The sequence below is a fragment of the Poeciliopsis prolifica genome, unplaced genomic scaffold (genome assembly GCF_027474105.1).
Source record: "Poeciliopsis prolifica strain line A6 unplaced genomic scaffold, Auburn_PproV2 SCAFFOLD065, whole genome shotgun sequence".
NCBI classification, from domain to species: Eukaryota; Metazoa; Chordata; class Actinopteri; order Cyprinodontiformes; family Poeciliidae; genus Poeciliopsis; species Poeciliopsis prolifica.
Window position 1 is genome coordinate 89,879 of NW_026562440.1, and position 20,114 is coordinate 109,992.

The 20,114-nt window shown below is 37.6% G+C and overlaps 1 protein-coding gene across 1 annotated transcript in view; it reads left to right on the forward strand.

Moving 5' to 3' along the window:
- The window catches only part of wasf1 (WASP family member 1), a 52,086-nt gene that overhangs the window by 2,722 nt on the left and 29,250 nt on the right, over nt 1–20,114 (forward strand). Inside the window, 2 exon segments of the mRNA XM_055020029.1 lie at nt 18,429–18,583; nt 19,172–19,306. Of these exon segments, the coding sequence (XP_054876004.1) occupies nt 18,451–18,583; nt 19,172–19,306 (268 nt within the window). The 5' untranslated portion in view covers nt 18,429–18,450.

The window sequence follows — 20,114 nt, forward strand, 5'->3', positions numbered from 1 at the left end:
CAAAGTAGGATTTAGTTGTTTTCCATGCTTTCCTGGCTCCAAGCACAGCTTAAAAAATGAAATGGAATAAAAATTGTGGATGGTTTTGGTCACTCATTTCAGAAGGTGATACCAATTCATCACGCAGAGCGAAGAAATTCAAGCCTTGATTTCTTGTAGTTTTGATTATTATGGCTTTGCATTGTGATTCTGCTGAGGTGTCAAGGTCATTTGCATTGTTGGGTGGTGTCTCTCCTGTTTCTCCTAGAGATTCCCTGTGGGGTGCAGGTCAGGGGGGTTTCTGGCCAATCAAGCACTCTAACTCCATGATCATTGAACCAGTTGTTGGTGCCTTTAGGAGTGGGGGCAGGTGCAACATCCTGCTGGAAAGAGAAATTAGCACCTCCATAAAGCTTGTCAGCAGAAGCAAGCAGTAAGTGCTCTGAAACTTTCTGGTAGATTGCTGTGTTGACTGTAGACTTCAGAAAATACAGTGGACCAACACCAGCAGATAAACATGGACTCAACGTGAGTTCTTTACCCCTTACTCTTGCTCCAGACTCTGTGACCTTGATTCCCAAATGAAATGCAAACTTGACTTTCTTTTGAAAAGAGGACTTTGGAACTGTGAGCAACTGTCTTTTTACACTAAGCCCAGCTAAGAAACATCTGAGTTGTCTGTGATTCAGGAGTGGCGTTACACAAAAAAGATGCAACCTTTATAGCCCATTTGTAAAATGTGTCTATGCATAGAGATTCTTGATCCACTGACTCCATCCTCTTCTTTGAATCTCTTCCAAATAGTTTAATTGATTTTGTGAGACACAAGGCTACAGCTATCCTTGTGGCGTGTGTGCACCTGACTTTTTACTTCCACTCAACTTTCTATGAATACTGTATTTAACTTTCACAATATTCTTATTTTCTGATAAACTGAATTTTGTTTTAATTTTTATAAGTCATAACCATCAAAATTACAACAAAGATTTGAAATATTTTATTGCTTTGTTTATTGAAATAGGTAGCAAAATTGCAAAAAAAAATCATAAAATTAAATGTTTTACAATGATTTGATAAGGTATTCACTATCCTTGAACTTCAAATTTTGTGACATTACAACAATGAAAATTACATTTTATGAGTTCTATGCGTTAAAACTTAAACAGCACCCCACCCTGGACAAACCATTTTGATGTTGGAACATGGTGGTGGATGCATTATGATGTGGGCGTATTTTCTTCAGCATATACAAGGACGCTTATTAGGGTTGATTGAAAGCTTGATTAAACACAGATCAATACAGAAAGAAAACCTGGTGAGGCTGCAAAACATTCAAGACTGGGAGAGAGGTTCAAATTTCTCCACAACAATCTTCAGCACACAAACAGGAGGAGAGTGAAATTTGTTTGGATCAAACTGTTTTTGATGGCTCACGTCAAAACTGGAACCCTATATCTTATTGACAATTTGTGTAATCTTGGAAAATTGCTTCTCACAGAACAATCTGTCCAGACTGATTGAGCTTGAGATGTGTTGCAAAGAAGAATAAGGAGAAACATCAGTCTCTAGATGTCAGAGTTGGTAGAGATATACCCCTAAAGGCCTGCAACTGCGCACACAAAATAAATTGAGTGCTTTTGAACTCCACTGTACCTAATGCTATTCCTTTACACTTAAGATGGCAGAAGTCATATACCTTTTCTACATGTCATTAGTGCCTTTTTAAAAAAAATCTTTGTAAAAATGCAACCATTGCTAAAGTAATTTTATAAAAATGAGAGAAATAAAACTCCAGCCTCATTCACATTTTGACAGGCATAAATCACCATCACAATCTATGCTTATTATTATGCGTGTAGCTGTTTGGTAGAGAAATGACTCTTCATTTTCCTCTGCACCCTTGTAGTCAGCTTTATCTTTTTTTTTCTTGTCTTGTACAGTATCCAGTTTGTCTCCTCATCCTCTCTATTTCAAGTTCTCATCCAGAGGAAGAGAGGGTGCTGACAGGCTCTTCAAATTACTTGACATGGTATCTCCAGAAAAGATTTGCTTGACCGTCTCTGTCAAGATGGCTAAAAGACAAAATGTCCCAAGTGGCATCAGAGTGACCTGTTTACAACACCGATTCCTCATTTCTTCATTTTAACATTGATCTAATCTATTTACGTTGCAAGCAAAAAATGTCAGTAGCTGACATTTCTTGTTTGATTGTTCTGTTTCACCCATTTTGCCTTCATGTACAGCATGGCCATGCTCTTATTAGATGCAGCCCTCTTGCTGCTAACAAGCTGAACCACAGCTTCTGCCAAAGGGTCAGTCATTCAAAACATCACTGGAGGTTCAAATGAGTTATGGAAAGGATTTTTCTTCCTTTAGCTGGATTTCATATCTGTCAGTTGCAGCTTGGGGAAAGGGACGGACATGCTCTTTTGCTCCGTCTATAAGAATATTCTCCCCTTTTTTTTAAAAGTCAAATTTAAAGTATCTTACTTTAAATTAACATGGCAGAAAGCTCTGTCAAATCAAAAAAAGTAGAACTAAGCATATGAATAAAAATGTGCTGAGTTTGCACAAATATTTTTAAAGGACTCTCATTTTCCATCTTGAGCTCATGAGTGCACGCTGCAAACTGAATAACACATCTCTCACTCATTGTCATTCTGTGATGGGGAGTAATTTGAGATGCTGAGCGCCAAAGTTCTGTCACTAACTGGGCCAAAACCGTCAGATGGAAGCCAAAGTGAGCTGCACAATGGAGTAAACTGCAGGGTACTGAAGCCACTCCCCTGGTGTCATGTGTACGCTTAGGTAAATGTAGTCTGATCTCTTTCTCGAGACAATGCAGCCTTGATTTGCTCCAGGGATGACTTAAATACATGGATGCTTTCAGCTGTCGGTAGGCGTGTCTCAAGTTGCATATTTAGATGTCAACAATGATGGAGTTTTGGACTGAGCTTCTTTTTTTTCTACTACTGGTTTCGTTTCTAGTTTATTATGTGCGACTGCTGCTCACTGACTATACTGATGTTTCTTTCAGAGCTTCAATGAGTTTGAATAGATTTTAATATTCAAAGTTAAGCAAACATTGAGCTCTAGCAGCATGGTGCATTGTTTCATATCTCCTACCACCTCTTCTCCTGTGCCCTCTCCGTTTTCTTGTTTTGAAGTACACAATCCCAAATCGCTTGTGAGCCATGGTCTTCTGTAATCATTCACAAAAATTGTAAAATGGCGGTTGCTTATTTCCTTTTTTGTTGTTTCCACAAACAAGTTGTAGTTGATTCTGTTTAGAATCTCAATCAAACTTGGGCCAGCTTATTTGTCAAACCCACAGCTTAAATCTGTTGTCTATATCCTTTTTTTGCTGTCTTTTTTCTGCATTTGACTCTAATTACAGACTCTGAGTTTTTATTAGGTTTCATCAGTGCTCATTTTCTCTCTGTCTGCTCTTGTCCTTGTGTTTGGTTACAGTAGAAGAGATTGCAAGTAAGATGTTCAGAGGGAAAAAAACATTGTGGGATTTGATACAAGAACGAAGCAAAAGACTTATTTCTGGTACATTATGTGCAATACAGTTTACTTGGCTTCTAATCACCTCAACGTTGTAGCTGCGCTTAACTCCCTCTCATTGATTTCCTTCGACATGTTTGCCAATTGCAAATTAAACCAGACAAATATCAGGGCAAACAGCCTTTAAAGAAAGCAAGTAATACTGCCACTACACATAAAAGGCATAATAAAGTAGTGAGAAAGGGGAAGAGGAGCAGGGAAGGATGTAGGCTCTTAGTGTCCTATTGTGTTTGTCCACTGTTTTCACAGCAGGAATGCCTGTGCACACAACTGCTGTCTTTAATTAGGAACCAGTGTTTGGCTGTTCATTTGCAGCTCTCAGCAAGAACCCCAGCTCTGCTTTGAATTGCATGAGACCCCGAGTACGGGGCTCGTCTGATTTGTGCTGGACGTAAGCCAAGCAGAGGCCGCAAGTGTAAGTTTCGGCCTCTTCAAGATCGCCTTTTTTTGTTTGATGATTACAAGAAAATACGAAACTCACTTTAAATATTCAGCAAGAAAATCTATGGTACTCATCCTTATTCAGCAGCCTCTTTTGGGTTAACTCATCATGCAGCGTTTCTGTTTGTACTATTTAGCTGGATCTCATGGAGGTCAAAATTTTCTTAATAGAAAAACACGTTTGATTGAAAAACGGGTGGACAATATAATTTTTAATGCTTTCACCAAATTGATGAAGATTAAAACTGTCCATCATGACAAGTTGTAGGAATAGCTTTGAGACACAATAGTCGCTTACATAACTGTCTTTCGTTTATAAGCACATCCCCACAGCTACTGTATGGTTGGGTTATGTAAGAAAGGGAAAACACAGTTTTTCTCTCGCATACATCCACCACACTCCTGGACTCTGACTCTGTCCTCTCTTATCGCCTTCTTGTTCTTCATCTCTCACTGTGTGGCGTTGTAAATGTGTCTTCGTCCATGTGTCAATGTTTGCATATCATGCATGACATCACACGTACCCTGCTTAATATTTTTTTGCCTCTGACCCAAGCTCAAGATGGTGGATGACTAACTGTGATTCATTGCCTTGGAGGTCAGCATGTAGCTGCTTTGAAAGATCTGCCTGTGAACTGACGTCCCCTTGACCCAGCCGATTGCTACCATACACTTTTTACAAACCTAAATACTTCTGGCTGAGCAGTTGATTACTGGGCATAGCTTGAGTAGGCTGCAGCTAATTGTACTGACAGTGATCTAAGAAGCGGCTTGTAGTCTGAATAATTCAATAAAGTGATTTGCATTGCAGTCAGTCAAAAGGAGCTATGTGTAGGGATGCAGAGTAGATCACAAATTTATCGTCATGCCAATATCACATTGCACAATATCGATATTGTGTAATACTGATTGGATACTGATTGGACTTTAGTAAATAATTCCAACTCTACTGCTCTAAATACCAGTGAACATTTTGGTGGCACTTGTTTAATGCTGGAGAGACTGTTTTTAAGATGTTGTGGTGAAGTGAGTAAGAAACTGTATTTCCACACAACAAAGCAGCGTTAATTACAGCAGCTGTAGACAAATGTTTTGTTTTTTCCACTAAAACAATGTTACTATAATAAAAATTATGTATTGATCATTATCTGAAGTCTGCACTAGTGATCCCAAAGCAGAAATTCATTAACGCAGTATACTTACACTTATCATTTTTAATCCGAGACCTATAATCCTCACAACATTCACTTATGTTATCACATGTTTAAATAACATTGCCTTACTCAAAAGCATGAAATGCTTTCCCGTTTTTCTTTTTACCTCAGAGAAACACTGTTTCTTTGCACCCTAGTTATGTGTTTTGCTGGCTGCATCACTGATCTATTTGGATTCTCATATACTCAGCTCTGTTAATAGCAGCTTCAGCCTGCTTAAACCTGTCATTACTGGAATAGTTTATCATTTCAGCTATAGCAGTCTTATGCGTCAGATTCAATGCAACCCCTGGCTTATCTGTATTGAACAAAATTCCATTTGAAAAGCTGGAATTTGAAATTAAATCAGGGTTTGACTGGAGCAATACGTTTGTCGCATTAAACCTGAACTGTCAGGGTGATGTCAGTCGTGTACAAAGGTTGTTTGAAGAGTCAGATGTTTGTGATGCAAAGAATTAGAACATCATTAACCATGCTTATTTTGTGTTCCATCGTTAGAGTGAGATATTAACTTAAAAAGAAGGATACTGGGAATGTAGCCTGCTCACACCTCTGGGTCTGCAGCAGATATTCTACTTTTCTACATTCAAGGCTGGTTTCGTTTTCTAGTTTATTATGTGCGACTGCTGCTCACTGACTATACTGATGTTCTTTCAGTATAGTCAGTGAAAAAGTTAAGTTCTATACTGCAGTTAGAAGTATGTCTTTGTTGAACATCAACCACATCGGAAAAGATGTTCACTTTTGTTGTTTCATTTATGAATGCAAAATTACAGTGAGTTCACTGGAGGGTAATCAGGACTAAATAAGTACACCACAATCAGAACTGCTATTGCCCAGAGCTTAAAACAAATCCCAAATGGGGCAAATATTAGGCATAAGGATAAGAAGAATGCTTTGCAGCTTTATTAAAAACTGTCTTTTACTTTCATCCAAACCAGATTATCTAAAAAAAAAAAAAGTTTATGTATTGCCTCTGAATTTCCATACATGGTTTTATTCTAGGAGGATATTTTGACTGCGTTAATTAACATTAATATACATATTGATAATATTTTTTGAGCTGTCTGTGCACTTTATGGATTTTGCCCTGGAAGAAAAACACAAATTTTCCCAATATTTGGCCTACTGATTACTGATCAGAACCAATTAATCAATGTCTGGCCAATACTGTTCTCTAAAGGCCTAACTGGTGCATAACTGGTTCATATATAATATAATTGGCTTCCATTCTTGAATTACGTGAATTGCCTCTTTACCTCAGTCAGAGAATTAATCAACTAATGGCATGATAAATAAATGAGCTGTGACTGATTTGAAGACCTGTTTAGAAAATGTTGAGGTAGACTGTCTTTGCACTGAGTTTATCTCACTGAACTAGGACTTTTAGTCCTTTAAGAAAACTCGCACCGACTGAAAAAAGGCAATGGAAGCTTTATGTGAAAGTGTTTTGTGAAAGCAGCTTTAGAGGTCTCTTAGTAGTAGATTGATAATTATTGTATTTGACAATGCCAGAAGGACTCTGGCACCTCTGTACTCTGGCACCTCTGTACTCTCAACAGTAAAGTGATAACGGGGCAGCAGACGAGTCAATCTGACTGAGACAGATAACATAAAAAACTGTCAGACTAGGAATGCAGCTGCCATGGATTTCATCTTCTTCCATTACTAGTCCATTTTAGCCCTTACAAGATCACATTTCTGTCCTAATAAAGAACTTGGATTTGCATATGTACAAACTAATAAAAAGGAGAATACTCCAGAGAGAACAGTTCTACCTATTGGAAGAATTTGGGTTTACGTCCATTCAGTGTGTTGATTGTAGCCACGTAGACACAAACACGATTGCCCTAATTGTGCAAATTTAATGAAGTTATCAAACAGACATGCCATTTGTAAGCTTGGTACTGTTTGTGTTCGGGAGTAATGCAATGAAAACTCTGTTCCGTCATTTTAGAAAACTGATATCCTGAACTTTATTCCCGAACTGTTGGAAGTGTGTTGATTGTAGCCACGTAGACACAAACACATGAGAAGAAAAAAAAAGAAGTCAATATGCTACTGTCAGGCTTCCTGCCCTCTTCTTGTTTAGACACGTGTGTGTGTGGGGGGGGAGGAAGTCTACTTTCACTCCACTGTGATTTTTCTGGACATTAAATTTACAGCACTCAGTCTCCATCTAAATAAAGTAAAGTGAACTGAGCAGACACCTTTAGTAACTGTCTGCCACGATTTAAAATTCTCTTCTCAGTACTCGGATGAACAGCAGAGCTTGGCAAAATGCTGCCTGGACCACAATTCAACAAAATGTCAGACTAAGTTAACAACTGAAGTTATTGGTGATTCTTAAATGGTCTGGTAAAAAGTGAAATGTCTTATTTTGCCCCTATTACTTGGAAAAAGGATTATTTTCCCCCTTCCCTCCTACAAATTGAACATTAAGAGAATAAAAGTGCTCCACTTTTCAATGCAGTGGGATTTCTAAGTATAGCTAAGTGTACAAAAAATGGAGCCAAAGTGAAGTTCATGAAGGGTCATGAGAACCAAGTTTACTAAACCATGCAACTGACCTTTTGACCCCTAATTGTGCAAATTTAATGAAGTTATCAAACAGACATGCCATTTGTAAGCTTGGTACTGTTTGTGTTCGGGAGTAATGCAATGAAAACTCTGTTCCGTCATTTTAGAAAACTGATATCCTGAACTTTATTCCCGAACTGTTGGAAGTATGACTTTATTACAATTTGCAACTGGAAGTCCCCATTTCCCCCTTCTTTGCTTATGTGTGATAAATACACAGATGATTTGATATAGTTGCTTTAAAGTACCTAATAGCACATAAAACATAAGATGTGAAGATTGAATGCATATCCTATTAGATTAGCATGATTAGACTTGACCAGGCTGCCACTTAGTTTCGTTCCACTGCTCCAGCTTGCTGTTCTGTACCAACCGGCACCGCCTTAGGCTTCCTTACAGCAAGGGCACCTTCTCTGACCATCAGTGCTTTGCTCTACTGGAGCTTTAATTCTCACAACCATCGCTTATGAACAAATCCAGAGCTATGGTGAGAGTGCACTCAAACTTAAGACGCCCGGTGAGAAGCATGCACAGCTGCCCTGGGCACTGGCTAATTGGTCCATTTCATCCAATAAATTCAGCGAGCTTCACTTCTTGTTCGTCTTCCCCACATATCAAACCCCTCGGTGTCAATCACGCTGAAGTCCCTCAAAGTGCTGCAACTTCCTGCTACTAAGCTCCAGCTTAGTAGCTTCAAAATATCTACATCACAAGTAGATATTTGGCAATTAATTTCTTTTCCTTCTGAACAGTTTGACTGGGCATCTGTAAATTGTCATTCTTAAATGACTCTGCTTGGTATCTAGGACAAAAACATATCTTTCCCAAGACATCCCTAAAGTGGGTTATAAACAGTGATGACATTTTTTGTGTGTCAGATGACCTAGAAAGCAAAGTTGGTCAAGAAATTCCTGTTTTCAACCTAATTTAGAGATGTCCCAATCAAGAATTTTTGTCACAGATGCTAAGTAATTTAAAGAAACATTGGCATTTGTAGATACAGAGTCCAGATGTAATGCTTCATCAAAATCAATGCCACGAATAACAGTGAAAACAAAACAATTGGTTGTTCTTACTCTTCAACATCTCAAATGGAATCCAGGATACACACCTGAAATGGGAAAGAAGAACCTGTGACATGTCTGGATCTACCACTTACGCTTTGGAAAATATCCAGATGCGCATCCCTTCCATGTACCACATCAATCTTTGAGGAGTTTTAGCTTTACTTGTCAAAACTGACTGACTTTATTGAAAAGCAGTAATTTGTTTCTTGCAGATTTATGGCTCATCATCAAATATTAAAGTGTTTTTTTCTTTTAAAATCTCAAATTTCAGAGCTTTTTTGGGGAAAAATGTTCCTCAATTGTTGTGTAATTCTCTTAAACCTAGTTAGTTATGAACTGGATGGATTGTTACATCCTCACTTTGTACAATTGTATTTTTCATGGCAAAAACTGAAATAGATATTCTAGTAAAATCATGTCCGATGGTGAGTGCAGTTTGCTCAATTGCAGGAGCAATTAATAATTACTCTAGTTTTTTATTTGCACAATGTGTATTATGTTTTAAATCCCTAATATTGACTATTAACATGAATCCATTAGACTGATCGAAGCACATTGGACTTGTAACTTTTTCCTTGCTTTCGGAAGATTTGATTTTGTCACAAAGTCGCTATTATTGTTTTTTTCATTCTTTTTTTATTTTGTTGTTTATTGCCTATTTGTGGTGAGTCTGAGGGGGGGTTCAGTTTTTGTCCTTCACATCTGTACGAACACCAAGGGAGTTAGTGTAATAGAATTTCCCTCACAGGCCAAACAAGTGCAGCTGCACAGTGCAAGCATGCAGGCATTTATTATTGAGCAGCAGGCTTTCATTATTCATACCAGTGGGTTTCTATGTGCTCAGCAGATAAACCTCTGTGAGTGTGTTTGTTCATCAGACACTTTACTCATTGATGTTGCCACACAGATGCCCATGAATATTTAGTTGGGCTCGTTCATCTACTGTGGGATAAAGCCTGATTGCTAAATGAATGTTTAAAAGGATTCAATCTTCTTACAAAATACAGTGTGGTCTGTCTCCCGCCACTCTGCCATTGTGAGCTTCATTACTAGTATAAAGAATAGGGAGTAGGCAAATCATAGTGGGGGGTCACAGTAACTTCTTTCTCATTCCTGATTGAAATATTTAAACTTGCTGTTGGTTTTTTGTGAGAAGTTGGTAAAAAGGAGACGGCACTGATTTTATCGGTTCTCTTACTCTTGAGCAAAGCAGTAGGATTGTTCTCCATTAGGGCCCCGAAAGGCCCCAGGCACAATTTTAGAATAATGTTTATCTCCCCTCATATGCCTTGACACAAGTTCCCCCAAACAGAGAAACTAGTTAGCATAGCTGTCTCCAACCACCCTGACACTGCTGCAGGTGTATTTTTAGGCCAAAGTGGGCTCTGGTTATGTTTGTTTGTGTGAGGTTGATGTGTCTGTACATAAATTTTAATGGCACTACACTGGTGAGAGCCAGCAAGGTGTCATCGCACTTCCCTAAGGGGCGTCAGCTGGTACAACATTTTAATTGGCAGGAAGAAACACAGGTTTATGCTGTGATATACTCTGCAAGCTCGCTCCGTTGTGACTTTTGGTTCGGGAGGTGGTGTTGGGGAATGAGGGTTGTTATTTAAATATATGTTGGTGGAGGTGAAGTTTATTGTTGAAATTCTAGGTATGGAGTTGATTGAAAAAAAAACAAAACTCTCACTTCTAATGTATTTTCTCCATGTGAAAAAAAAAGTATCTCTCCAGTTTGGACTTTGACTGAGCAGGGCTTTTCTTTTCTACTTTAAGTCACTTTGTTGTAAATTTGCTGAAACACTTGAGATAATTATTTTAGCACAACATTAAAATGCTTTAATTATGGCCTTTTGACAGAGTATAATACTTGATGAGGAGATTTTGATCAACGCAAAGATGGGATGACTTTGTATTGCTGTAACACATGTATTTTGCAAGGTGCATGGTCCTTAAAATTATACTTATAAAAACTAAAAACTTGTTTGACCAGAGGTCTTTTTTGTTTTGAAATTAAATATTAATTCCCATAAGATATCTGATTGCAGATATAATCCTAGGCCCCTGAAACAGTTACAACCCTGCATTAAGCAAAACCTGTAGCCCACCTGCGGCCACACACACTAGTGTGTCACAGGCACATTCACAGGAGTTTCTACAACCTGACCAATGAGCTGCCCAGCTTTCTCCAGGTCACGTTTCTACAAATTTAAAGTTGAGTTAAGTTTGCAATGAATGAAATGTCTGCTGAAGGTGACAGATAGTTATGGCTTAAAATGTCCATTCATCACTTCATGGCAGTGACTCACTTGTGTGAGCTTTGTAACGGCACTTGTACATTTCCCTCAGCAGATAGAAAATAATAGAAAGCTTGTGTGTAACAAAGCTTGTGTGTTTAAAACAAAAAAAGAGCCTCACATTACCATAAAGTATAGGTGTGTGTCTGGTGGACTGGTGGACTTTTGGTTAAAACATGATTGTTCTTCATGCATGAAAGTCACTCGAGTTGGGTAGACAATCCAGAAATTTTATTCACATGAGAGTAGAGGTACATTCATGTAGCAATGTAATAATGGCCGTTTCCTTTCTAATTGAAGTATTTGGGCTTTAAATATGGCATCCTATCAAATCCTGCATGACATTGGTTTATTAATTGTGATATTACACATATTATGACTTCTTACTACCTCAGGTAAAATATTATAAAGTAATATGGCAAATACATATTTGATAAATAACTGCTTTGCAGTGTGGACAAATGTCTCTAATTTTGTCTCAGCCGTCCAAAGGAAAATGTTTCAGGTGTCTTTTTTATTTAGATGCAACGCTGCAATTTATTTCTCTGAGCAAGCCTTACTTGTTCAGTTTTATTTTATTTGTCCTGTCATGAGCTTTACCTTTTAACATGTCATGCCTTTTGTCTTCTGCATTTGTATTATTCAGAGAGTTAAGGTGAAATCAGTCTCTCGAGTGTTTTCCATCGTGAGTAATCTTTTTTACTGTGGAATGATGGACTTCAAATTCATTAGAAATTGCCTTATATTATTTTTTTCCTCATGATTGTACAGAGGTTGTTTTTCCAAGGACACGTTTGTCCAGTTTCATCGAATTTAATTGTGTACATTTTAAAATGGCCTGTACACAACTTTATCTAATTCAAACAACTCTAAAAAACACTTCCCACTACATTTAGTCACACACACTTTAATGGTGGTATTGCATTGTAGCCATGGCTGCGCTGAGTCAGACTGTGCCGCCAGGTCGTCTTATTGTCAGTGCCACCGGGTCGTCTGACCACCACCAGCAAGCAAGGCAGGACACAGTGACTGAGGTGGACAAACTGGGGGTTTGAACTGACAACTCACGAGTGACAGGATAAACTTTGACCTCCTAAGCCACCTTCTTTCTCTAAGAAGTTGTGGAGAATGCTTTAAATATGGCATCAAGTGAGAATGGAGGTAATTTTTTCATCAAAAATCTTATACCATCAGGTGTTAAATCATGTCAAAAGAAATCACCCCCACTGGTTATCAACTTAGGTTCAGGTTTAATTCACTGTAATATTGGCCTCACTTTTCATACCCAGAGGCTATGTTAAATTTTTATATGTGCAGTCCCCTTCTTTGGTAAGTTTGTCTTTTTAATGAATTATGAAATAATTAGATCCTGTGGGAGAAATCTTTCCTTACTTATGTTTGAAATTCTTGCAAAAAGTGATCCCAGATTTTTTTTTTATCATCAGTTTTGAGATGCCAACTTGTTGCAGTTTCATTGGCAATAACAATAGACATACAAAGTGAGTACATTCATAAATTCCAACAAAATGTGTCGATTTGAATGTTGCCAGTTGCAAGGACAAAATATATTTTGACTGAAATGAAATTTTGTCTTTCTGGTGGACGCTTGACTTTTTTTTTTTTTTTTTTTTTACATGTACAGGGGCTCTTTTTACCCCTTTACCCCCAGCTCTGGGGGTAAAGGGGTTGTTGTTGATTCAAACCACCTGTGCCTGTTGGCTTTACCAGCTTGTTTGCCCTTGGCACTGGCTCTTCCAGTTTTGCCAGTGTCTCTGATTAGATGTCTCTGTTTTTATGCCTGCACTCATGGTTTGGAAAATATTACAAGTACACAGATGTAGGTTACGTTTCCAAAATCAGAGAACAAAGCACACAATGTTCAGGCCAGTTTGACACTGTGAGGGACTAGTTCCACGAAGGGAGATCAGAAAAAGAAGCAGAGATGTGCTATTATGAATTCATTTTCCGATTTTCACTTTTTTTCCACTTTTTTGTTTTCTTTAGTCTTCAAGGAACATGCACAGTGTCTGCTAAATAATTCACGGCTTTCAATGTACATGTAGATTTTAAGCAACAATTATTGACTATTTTTGAGCCCCGAAAGTGTTTTTTAAAGCTGCTTTTATAGAGGTTATGCAGCACTATGGAAAGAGCTTTTAAAGGTCTGAAAAAACTAAATTTTCCCTCAAAACAGTTATGAATGTATGAGTTGTAATTTATTCCGCAGTGAAGGACAACATTTGTTACATTTTCATCTGCAAGATAGGACACACTGTCTCATAGTGATCTATAGTATGAGAGAAAAGTGCAATAAACAAATGTCCACATGAATGTGATTTAACTAATAACTTTTCGTTGTAAAAGTTATTAGTTAAACTTACTGTAGTTTGTTCATGTTTAATATCAATAAGCATCTACCTATAAGTATTAAATTATAGTTGTGTGGATAAACTAGGTACATTTATTTTTGAAAAACAAGATTTTCAACTCGCCTCCCAATGAAAAGGTTTCAAGACTTGGCTTGGACTTGGGACAAAATGCATTGTATTCTCTTTCACTATCATAAAATGTTATATTTCAAAATATCCAATCCTCATAAGACCAGCTGTAAATGGCTTAATGGAAGAGCATTTTTGTGATGACATGCTGAGGGCAGAGAAAAAGAGTAGGAGCTTCTTAAAGAGACGGAGACCATGTATGAGTCATATTTGATTTATATGTAATTTTTATAACAACTGAAAGTAAAAGTTACTGAATTGTGTTATGAAATTACACTGTATGCCTGGAAGATACACAATACCACCCCGTAAGGTCAAAAACTGTTTTAGCAGTGGAAAGATGATTTTCTTTGTATTGCTGTAACACATGTATTATGTACATATATAATTCATATTCTTAAAAAAAAACAATGCTAAACAAACAAAAAAAACCTGATAGTTTTAGATATCAGCTTTTCCATCTTGATAAAAGACGCCTGACCTCCACCGTACTGCACGATTTGGATTTGCATTGTGAGTGAGACAATATTCTATTAGGATTCATTAAAGCTTCTAGTAGGACATATTGTTCAGAGTGCAAAGATCTGCACCACTTGAGGTCTCCCTGCCCCCCCTCTGGCACGTGCCATCCCTCACCCTGCTTTGTGTTTGCACACAATAGACAAGCAATCCCTGATTTGTCCCTTAATATTGTATTCATTCCACTCACCATCTCAGTTCTGATGTTTGACTTCAAGCGTAGCCCACTCTTTTATTCTCACTCTTGCTGCTCCCCTGCCCCCTAAAGCCTCATTGTTGTCTATGTGTCTTTTGGGATGATATAAAGTGACCAGTGACATCCCACTGCAGCCGTTACCATGGTGATTGGTGACAGTGGGAAGCACCACCAAAGATGAATGGGTCATAAAAGTGGTAACAGAGCAGAAAGGGGTGAGCAGAAAAGAAAGGAGCCACACATTAGATGGGAGAAGAAAAATTAAATAAAGCAGGTATGTTAAATAATTGATGCACACCAATTATTCAACTCTGATGCAGACATTTAAGATGAGCTTTTTTGTTTTATATGCATATTAAAATGTATAAAAACTAAACAAAATGCTATGTTGATGCATCCCAATTAATGGAAGGTAAAATTTAAATCAAAGTATATAACATTCAGAATATAATCTCTTATCTGCCTAAATAATAACTTTGCTTTGTTTTAAGATTTCAAAACAAAAAAAAAGTGCTACTGGAACAGTTGAATATCTTGAGTTTATTGTTATGGAGAAAAACTTGTATTTCAAGATGGTTTCAAATATCCTGTGATATTTTCCAAGTATTAGTCCACGTATAAAAGAGTAAGATGACTCTGCTCTTGTATGAAACTGTTTGTAGTTCATTTTTGTAAGTCTAAATGAGGTTGTGTTTTATGGAGCTGCTCTTCTTGCCATGTGAAAAATTTTAGTTTTCTTCTATGATAGAATCTGTCACATCTGTAAAGCTATGTAGGAAGCTTTGAATGGGTTTTTGAGAAGAAAATGCATCATTTTCCCTGTGAGAATACAGCTGTCACATGCTATCATGTCAAACCTCGGTTTGGAAATCTCAGTAGGCAGGGGTGCTTGTATGTCTGAGGCTGTAAATGTGTCCTGCAGTTGTTCATCGCATACCGAACAAGTTCACTGTAGTAGAAAAGTTAAAAAGTAAGGCTTTGCTGTCATCACTTTTTCATGCTGTACCAACACATATACTTATATGTAATTAGCCCCTCTGACAAAGTTTTGAAAAACTCACATTTAGAAAAGATATCACTTGCAGATCTATTTCATGTCTTTTTTTCCCCTTTTTTATTGATTTCCTTTAATTCATTTTCAGCTACTACTGTTCAGTTTTTGGAATCGTTATCATTAACCCCCTCAACCTTTGGGTAACGTTTTCTCGATAGCAGACAAATACAAACCTAGTTTGGACTTATGCGTAGGAGAAAAGTTTATTTTATCAAGATAACAGACAGGAGAAAAGCCTTGAGTTTTATGGATAATAACAAAGAGTTTAAGAACATGTTTGTAAACTGGCTACCGTGAAGGCCCATCTGGAATGTACAAATAGTTATGACTGAAAGATTTTATTTGGGTTTCCATCTTTTTCAAAGTTTTTATAATATGGCAATAAGAAAATAAACTCTGCTTAATGTTTTAAAGGACCTAATTTGGATTAAGGTTGTTTTTAGATCTTTACATCTGATTTTCTTTTCATGTGTCATTATGATATAATAGAACATCATGCAGCAGAGCTAATCACAAAACACAGATGCTTTGGTCCAGGAATACTTCATGTTTTCAGATTGGTTCTGTTTAGCTTTTCTTAACTTTTCGGGTGGCTAAGCCATGACTGACAAAAAAACATTACCACCCAGAATATTTCTTAAATTCTTCGCTGTCTTTGCTGCATAAGGGGAAGATTTAAGGGGAATTATGTGACTATGGTCATAAGCTAGGTGAAAGCTTTCAGAAATATGTGCAAGGAGTCTTTATTTTATACTCCTTATAACAAAAGAAAATTTCATACTGTCTGTAATTGTAGTGTGCAAAGGTTTAGTAGTTCAGACACTTTTTAAAAATCTGGTTGTCTTTGATGTTGAAGTCAACTATTAAAATTAATTATTGAAATTACTCTTTAAAGGTATACAGGATGGATCAATATCAAGAAAATATCTGCAAGCTTTTAGTCTTAACCACCACAAAAACAAATCAAGCGTTTATGACTATAGTTTAGTCCACTTTGTAGCTTTATTTCTGACTTGTAATCATTGTATTGCAGCACAGAAATCACTGGTTGTTATGAAAAGTGGTGTTGAGCACTGATGATGAGCATCTGTATATGCATGTGTAAGTAATATGCTGACCGTTGGAAGACTCATGAAGTAAAATAGAGTATAGAGAACATGTTTCTATTTTAAAAAGGGTACAGGGATTTCATTCTGTGGTTTATTTGTATAAACACTGCCGACAGATTTCACTCTAACGGCTTCAACACAAGCTCAGAGAGGTGCGTGTTGTCACTGATGGCCCCCGTTTGAGATGCCTCCAGGATGACTCACCTCAGCACAGTCACCATCCTATCGCCGTCCAGCTTCTGAGAATAGCCTTTTCTTGCCCTACATTTCTTAGGATACGGTCAATAATCATGTTTATTGCATATCAGATGAGCCAGCACAAAAAATACCGTAGAATATTAAAATGCCAGACGTCAATTAAAGCTTAATCAATGCTTTAACGAAGCTGTGATCACTGTCGAGTAAGTTTACATCAAAACACCTGATCTCCACATCATTTCACATGCCTGCTCTAATTAAGCACAAGCCAGCAGCAGGGAAACGGTGTTATTAGCAGCATTAACTGCTGCTGTCGCAGAGGGAGTCATGTTGGAAGATGTTTTAGCTCTCCTCCTATCCTGGTGTTTCTTTTCACCTTTGCTTCCCACTAATTATCACTATTCTCTTCACATCTTCAGTCACATTGCGCATATTTCTCACAATCATGTGGCATGTCAAAATAGTTTGCTAGATTGAGCATTTCAGCACTGAATGGGGTCTTTCAGTGGCTGATGAGAGACTTGAAGATATTCTTGGGTTGTTTTTGGGATGCAGCAGTTGTCTTGTGATTTCTTAGATTTGTATGTAGAAACCTAATCCACAACCATTTGAGGGTAATGATCTCACAGCTCTAACTGTACAAACACATCAGTAAGCTAAATCTGAAACAATAACATATTGTATGTATGAAGTGGGCCAAAATGCAACCCAGAATCCCGGAGGTATATGATTAAAGTTGTAATAAAAATACAAAATAACTGTTTACAAACTGGGAAGAGAACATGCAGAACCAGTAAGGAATAAGTGAGGTGCATGAGAAAGAGAGGTAGTTAAATACTGGGAGTGTGATTGCTGGAACAATGTACCAAGACTAATCACTGAGTGCAGCTGTGGGAGTAGAGGAGAAGGCAAGCTGAGGGAGAGAGAAAGAGTTGACACAGGGAAGCAAGGAGAAGTAAACGCTAACAGTGGAACTGAGAAAACATAAATCAAAACTTGACAAAGAATATCTAAATGCAAGAAAAGACTGATCTAAAGAAAAACAAAGCAGATCAAAACAAAGAATAACTAAGACAAAACATGAATCCAAAGGATCGAAACTAAAAACCATCAAGAAACCCAAAAACAAGCTCATGACACGTGAAGTTGCACTATTTGATTCACCCAATAATGTATCATTACTAGTCCTCATTTGCAAGTTGAAATAGTCCTGGTAAATATAGATAATGCACAGCATTTTCAGCATTTTCTCAATCCATTAAGACTGTCTAGAAAACAATAGTGCCCACCTCAAGTGGTCTGATTTCTGTACACATATTTTGTTTTGCCCTTCTGTTTCTTCTTTTTTGTGTTCTTGCAAAAGGAAGAGAATTGATTCTGAAAACCTTGTAATGCAGCTAAATGTAATTAGCATGGCTGAGTGAATAGACAAAGTGCAGTGATATGTTAACAGATTGTATATGTTAAGCGATGAGCACAAGATTGTGTTAATTAAGTTAAGCTACTTGAATGCTTCCAGTTTGTAAACAAATGAAATTCATTCTTCTTTGCTGTAGTGCGTTACTTCTGGGTGGAAAGAATTTTTGCTTGGTGTGAGTGACGCATTATTCTTACATTTGTGCAGAATCAAGATTATAATTTTGTACTCTAATGAAATTTTCTCCCTATCTGCCCCATCTCCCTCTTCCATCTTCCTCCTATAGGTAGTGTCGTTGCAGCAAAACGATGCCGCTGGTTAAGCGTACCATCGAGCCCAGGCACCTGTGCCACACGGTATTGCCAAGGAACATCAAGAATGAGCTGGAATGTGTGACCAATATCTCCTTGGCCAATGTCATCCGCCAGCTCAGCAGCCTCAGTCAGTGACACTCATAAATACACTCATATCCTTATATTGGCATAAAAACGTCTGCTGCAGGTTTTGAAGAATTTAATAGAAAGCTCACTTCAGGAAAGGAAGGTCTATATTTTACAGAGCAGACACCTGAAGGCACACTGTTGTTTAACAAACCTGTCTACATCACACAGCTCCAAACGTTAGAAGTTGGCCTGCTCTACTACAGACACCCAGTCGTCACTTTGTTTCTTCAAATCTCAGTAAAAGGCTGTGACAGGAAGAGCAGCAAGGCTTGCGTTGATTGTGTTTGACAAAAGCATTTGAGTTGTCTTACCAACAGATCTGCTGTACATGTTGCAAACTACCAAGGTCTCCAGAGACAGTTGATAGTAACCATAACTGACAGTTACATATAAGCAAAAATGTTCTACAAAAGCAAAATGTTTTACTTCAAACAATAGAGTGAATGCTAGCTATTGGTTTAGACAGCAAGCAGTTGCCCCACACACTAAATAACTGCTCATATCTTCCAGTAAAATGTTTCTAACCATTTTATTTTGGATCTTTTGGAAGAGTAAAATTATTTCTTTTCCTCCTGTGTGTTTGCAGGTAAATATGCAGAGGACCTTTTTGGAGAGCTGTTCAATGAAGCCCACTCCTTCTCTTTCCGGGTCAACTCCTTGCAGGAGAGGGTGGACCGACTCTCCATCAGCGTCACACAACTGGACCCCAAAGAAGAAGAGTGTGAGTTTCATACCAATGTCAATACAGAGCCAGGAAAAATGACTAAAATCCCTTGAACATTGTCACATTTTTAAGCTTCATTTAAGTTGCCTTTCATGTATTGTACCACTGCAGTATAGTGCACACTTGTTAAGGGAAAAGGAAAAAAAAATCAGATGATTTGCATGCATTTACATTCAGTTCCTATGAGTCAAAATCATTCTAGATAGCTTAAGTTGTATTTTTGGGTGTGCCTCCATAACTATCCTGTATTTTAGCTCTTCAATTTTCTGTTCAACTCTGACTAGTTTCCTTATCCTTACTGGAAAGAAATGCACCCCAATATTATGATGCTGTCACCACTAAGTTCCTCAGTGGTGTTACAGTTTTAATTTTCTACCACACATGATTGATTTGAATGCAAGTCAAATTTTTCAGTTGGGCTACATCTAACTTGATTTTGTCTCTCCTAAATGGTTTGTAGCAAACTTTACCAGGAGCTTCTTGTTACGCAACTTTCTCCCTGACCTGCCTGCTGTGTTTCTTCATGTTCCTGCTTCTGATTATCGGTTCATAAAACAGCTGCATTTAAAGTCTAATTAAATTACCAGCTGGTAGACTCTGTTTAAATCAGGTAATTTCATATTAACTTTAAAGTTGTATGAGTAGGGGGCCTGAATACAAATGCTCACCACATGTTTTTTTTTGTGTGTGTGTGTTTGTATTTTTTAGTTTTGGGAAACCTATGTGTAATTTTTCTTCAACTTAAAGATGATATTAATGTTGGTGTTTGAGCTTAAAATTCCAAAAAAAACGAAATAATATATGC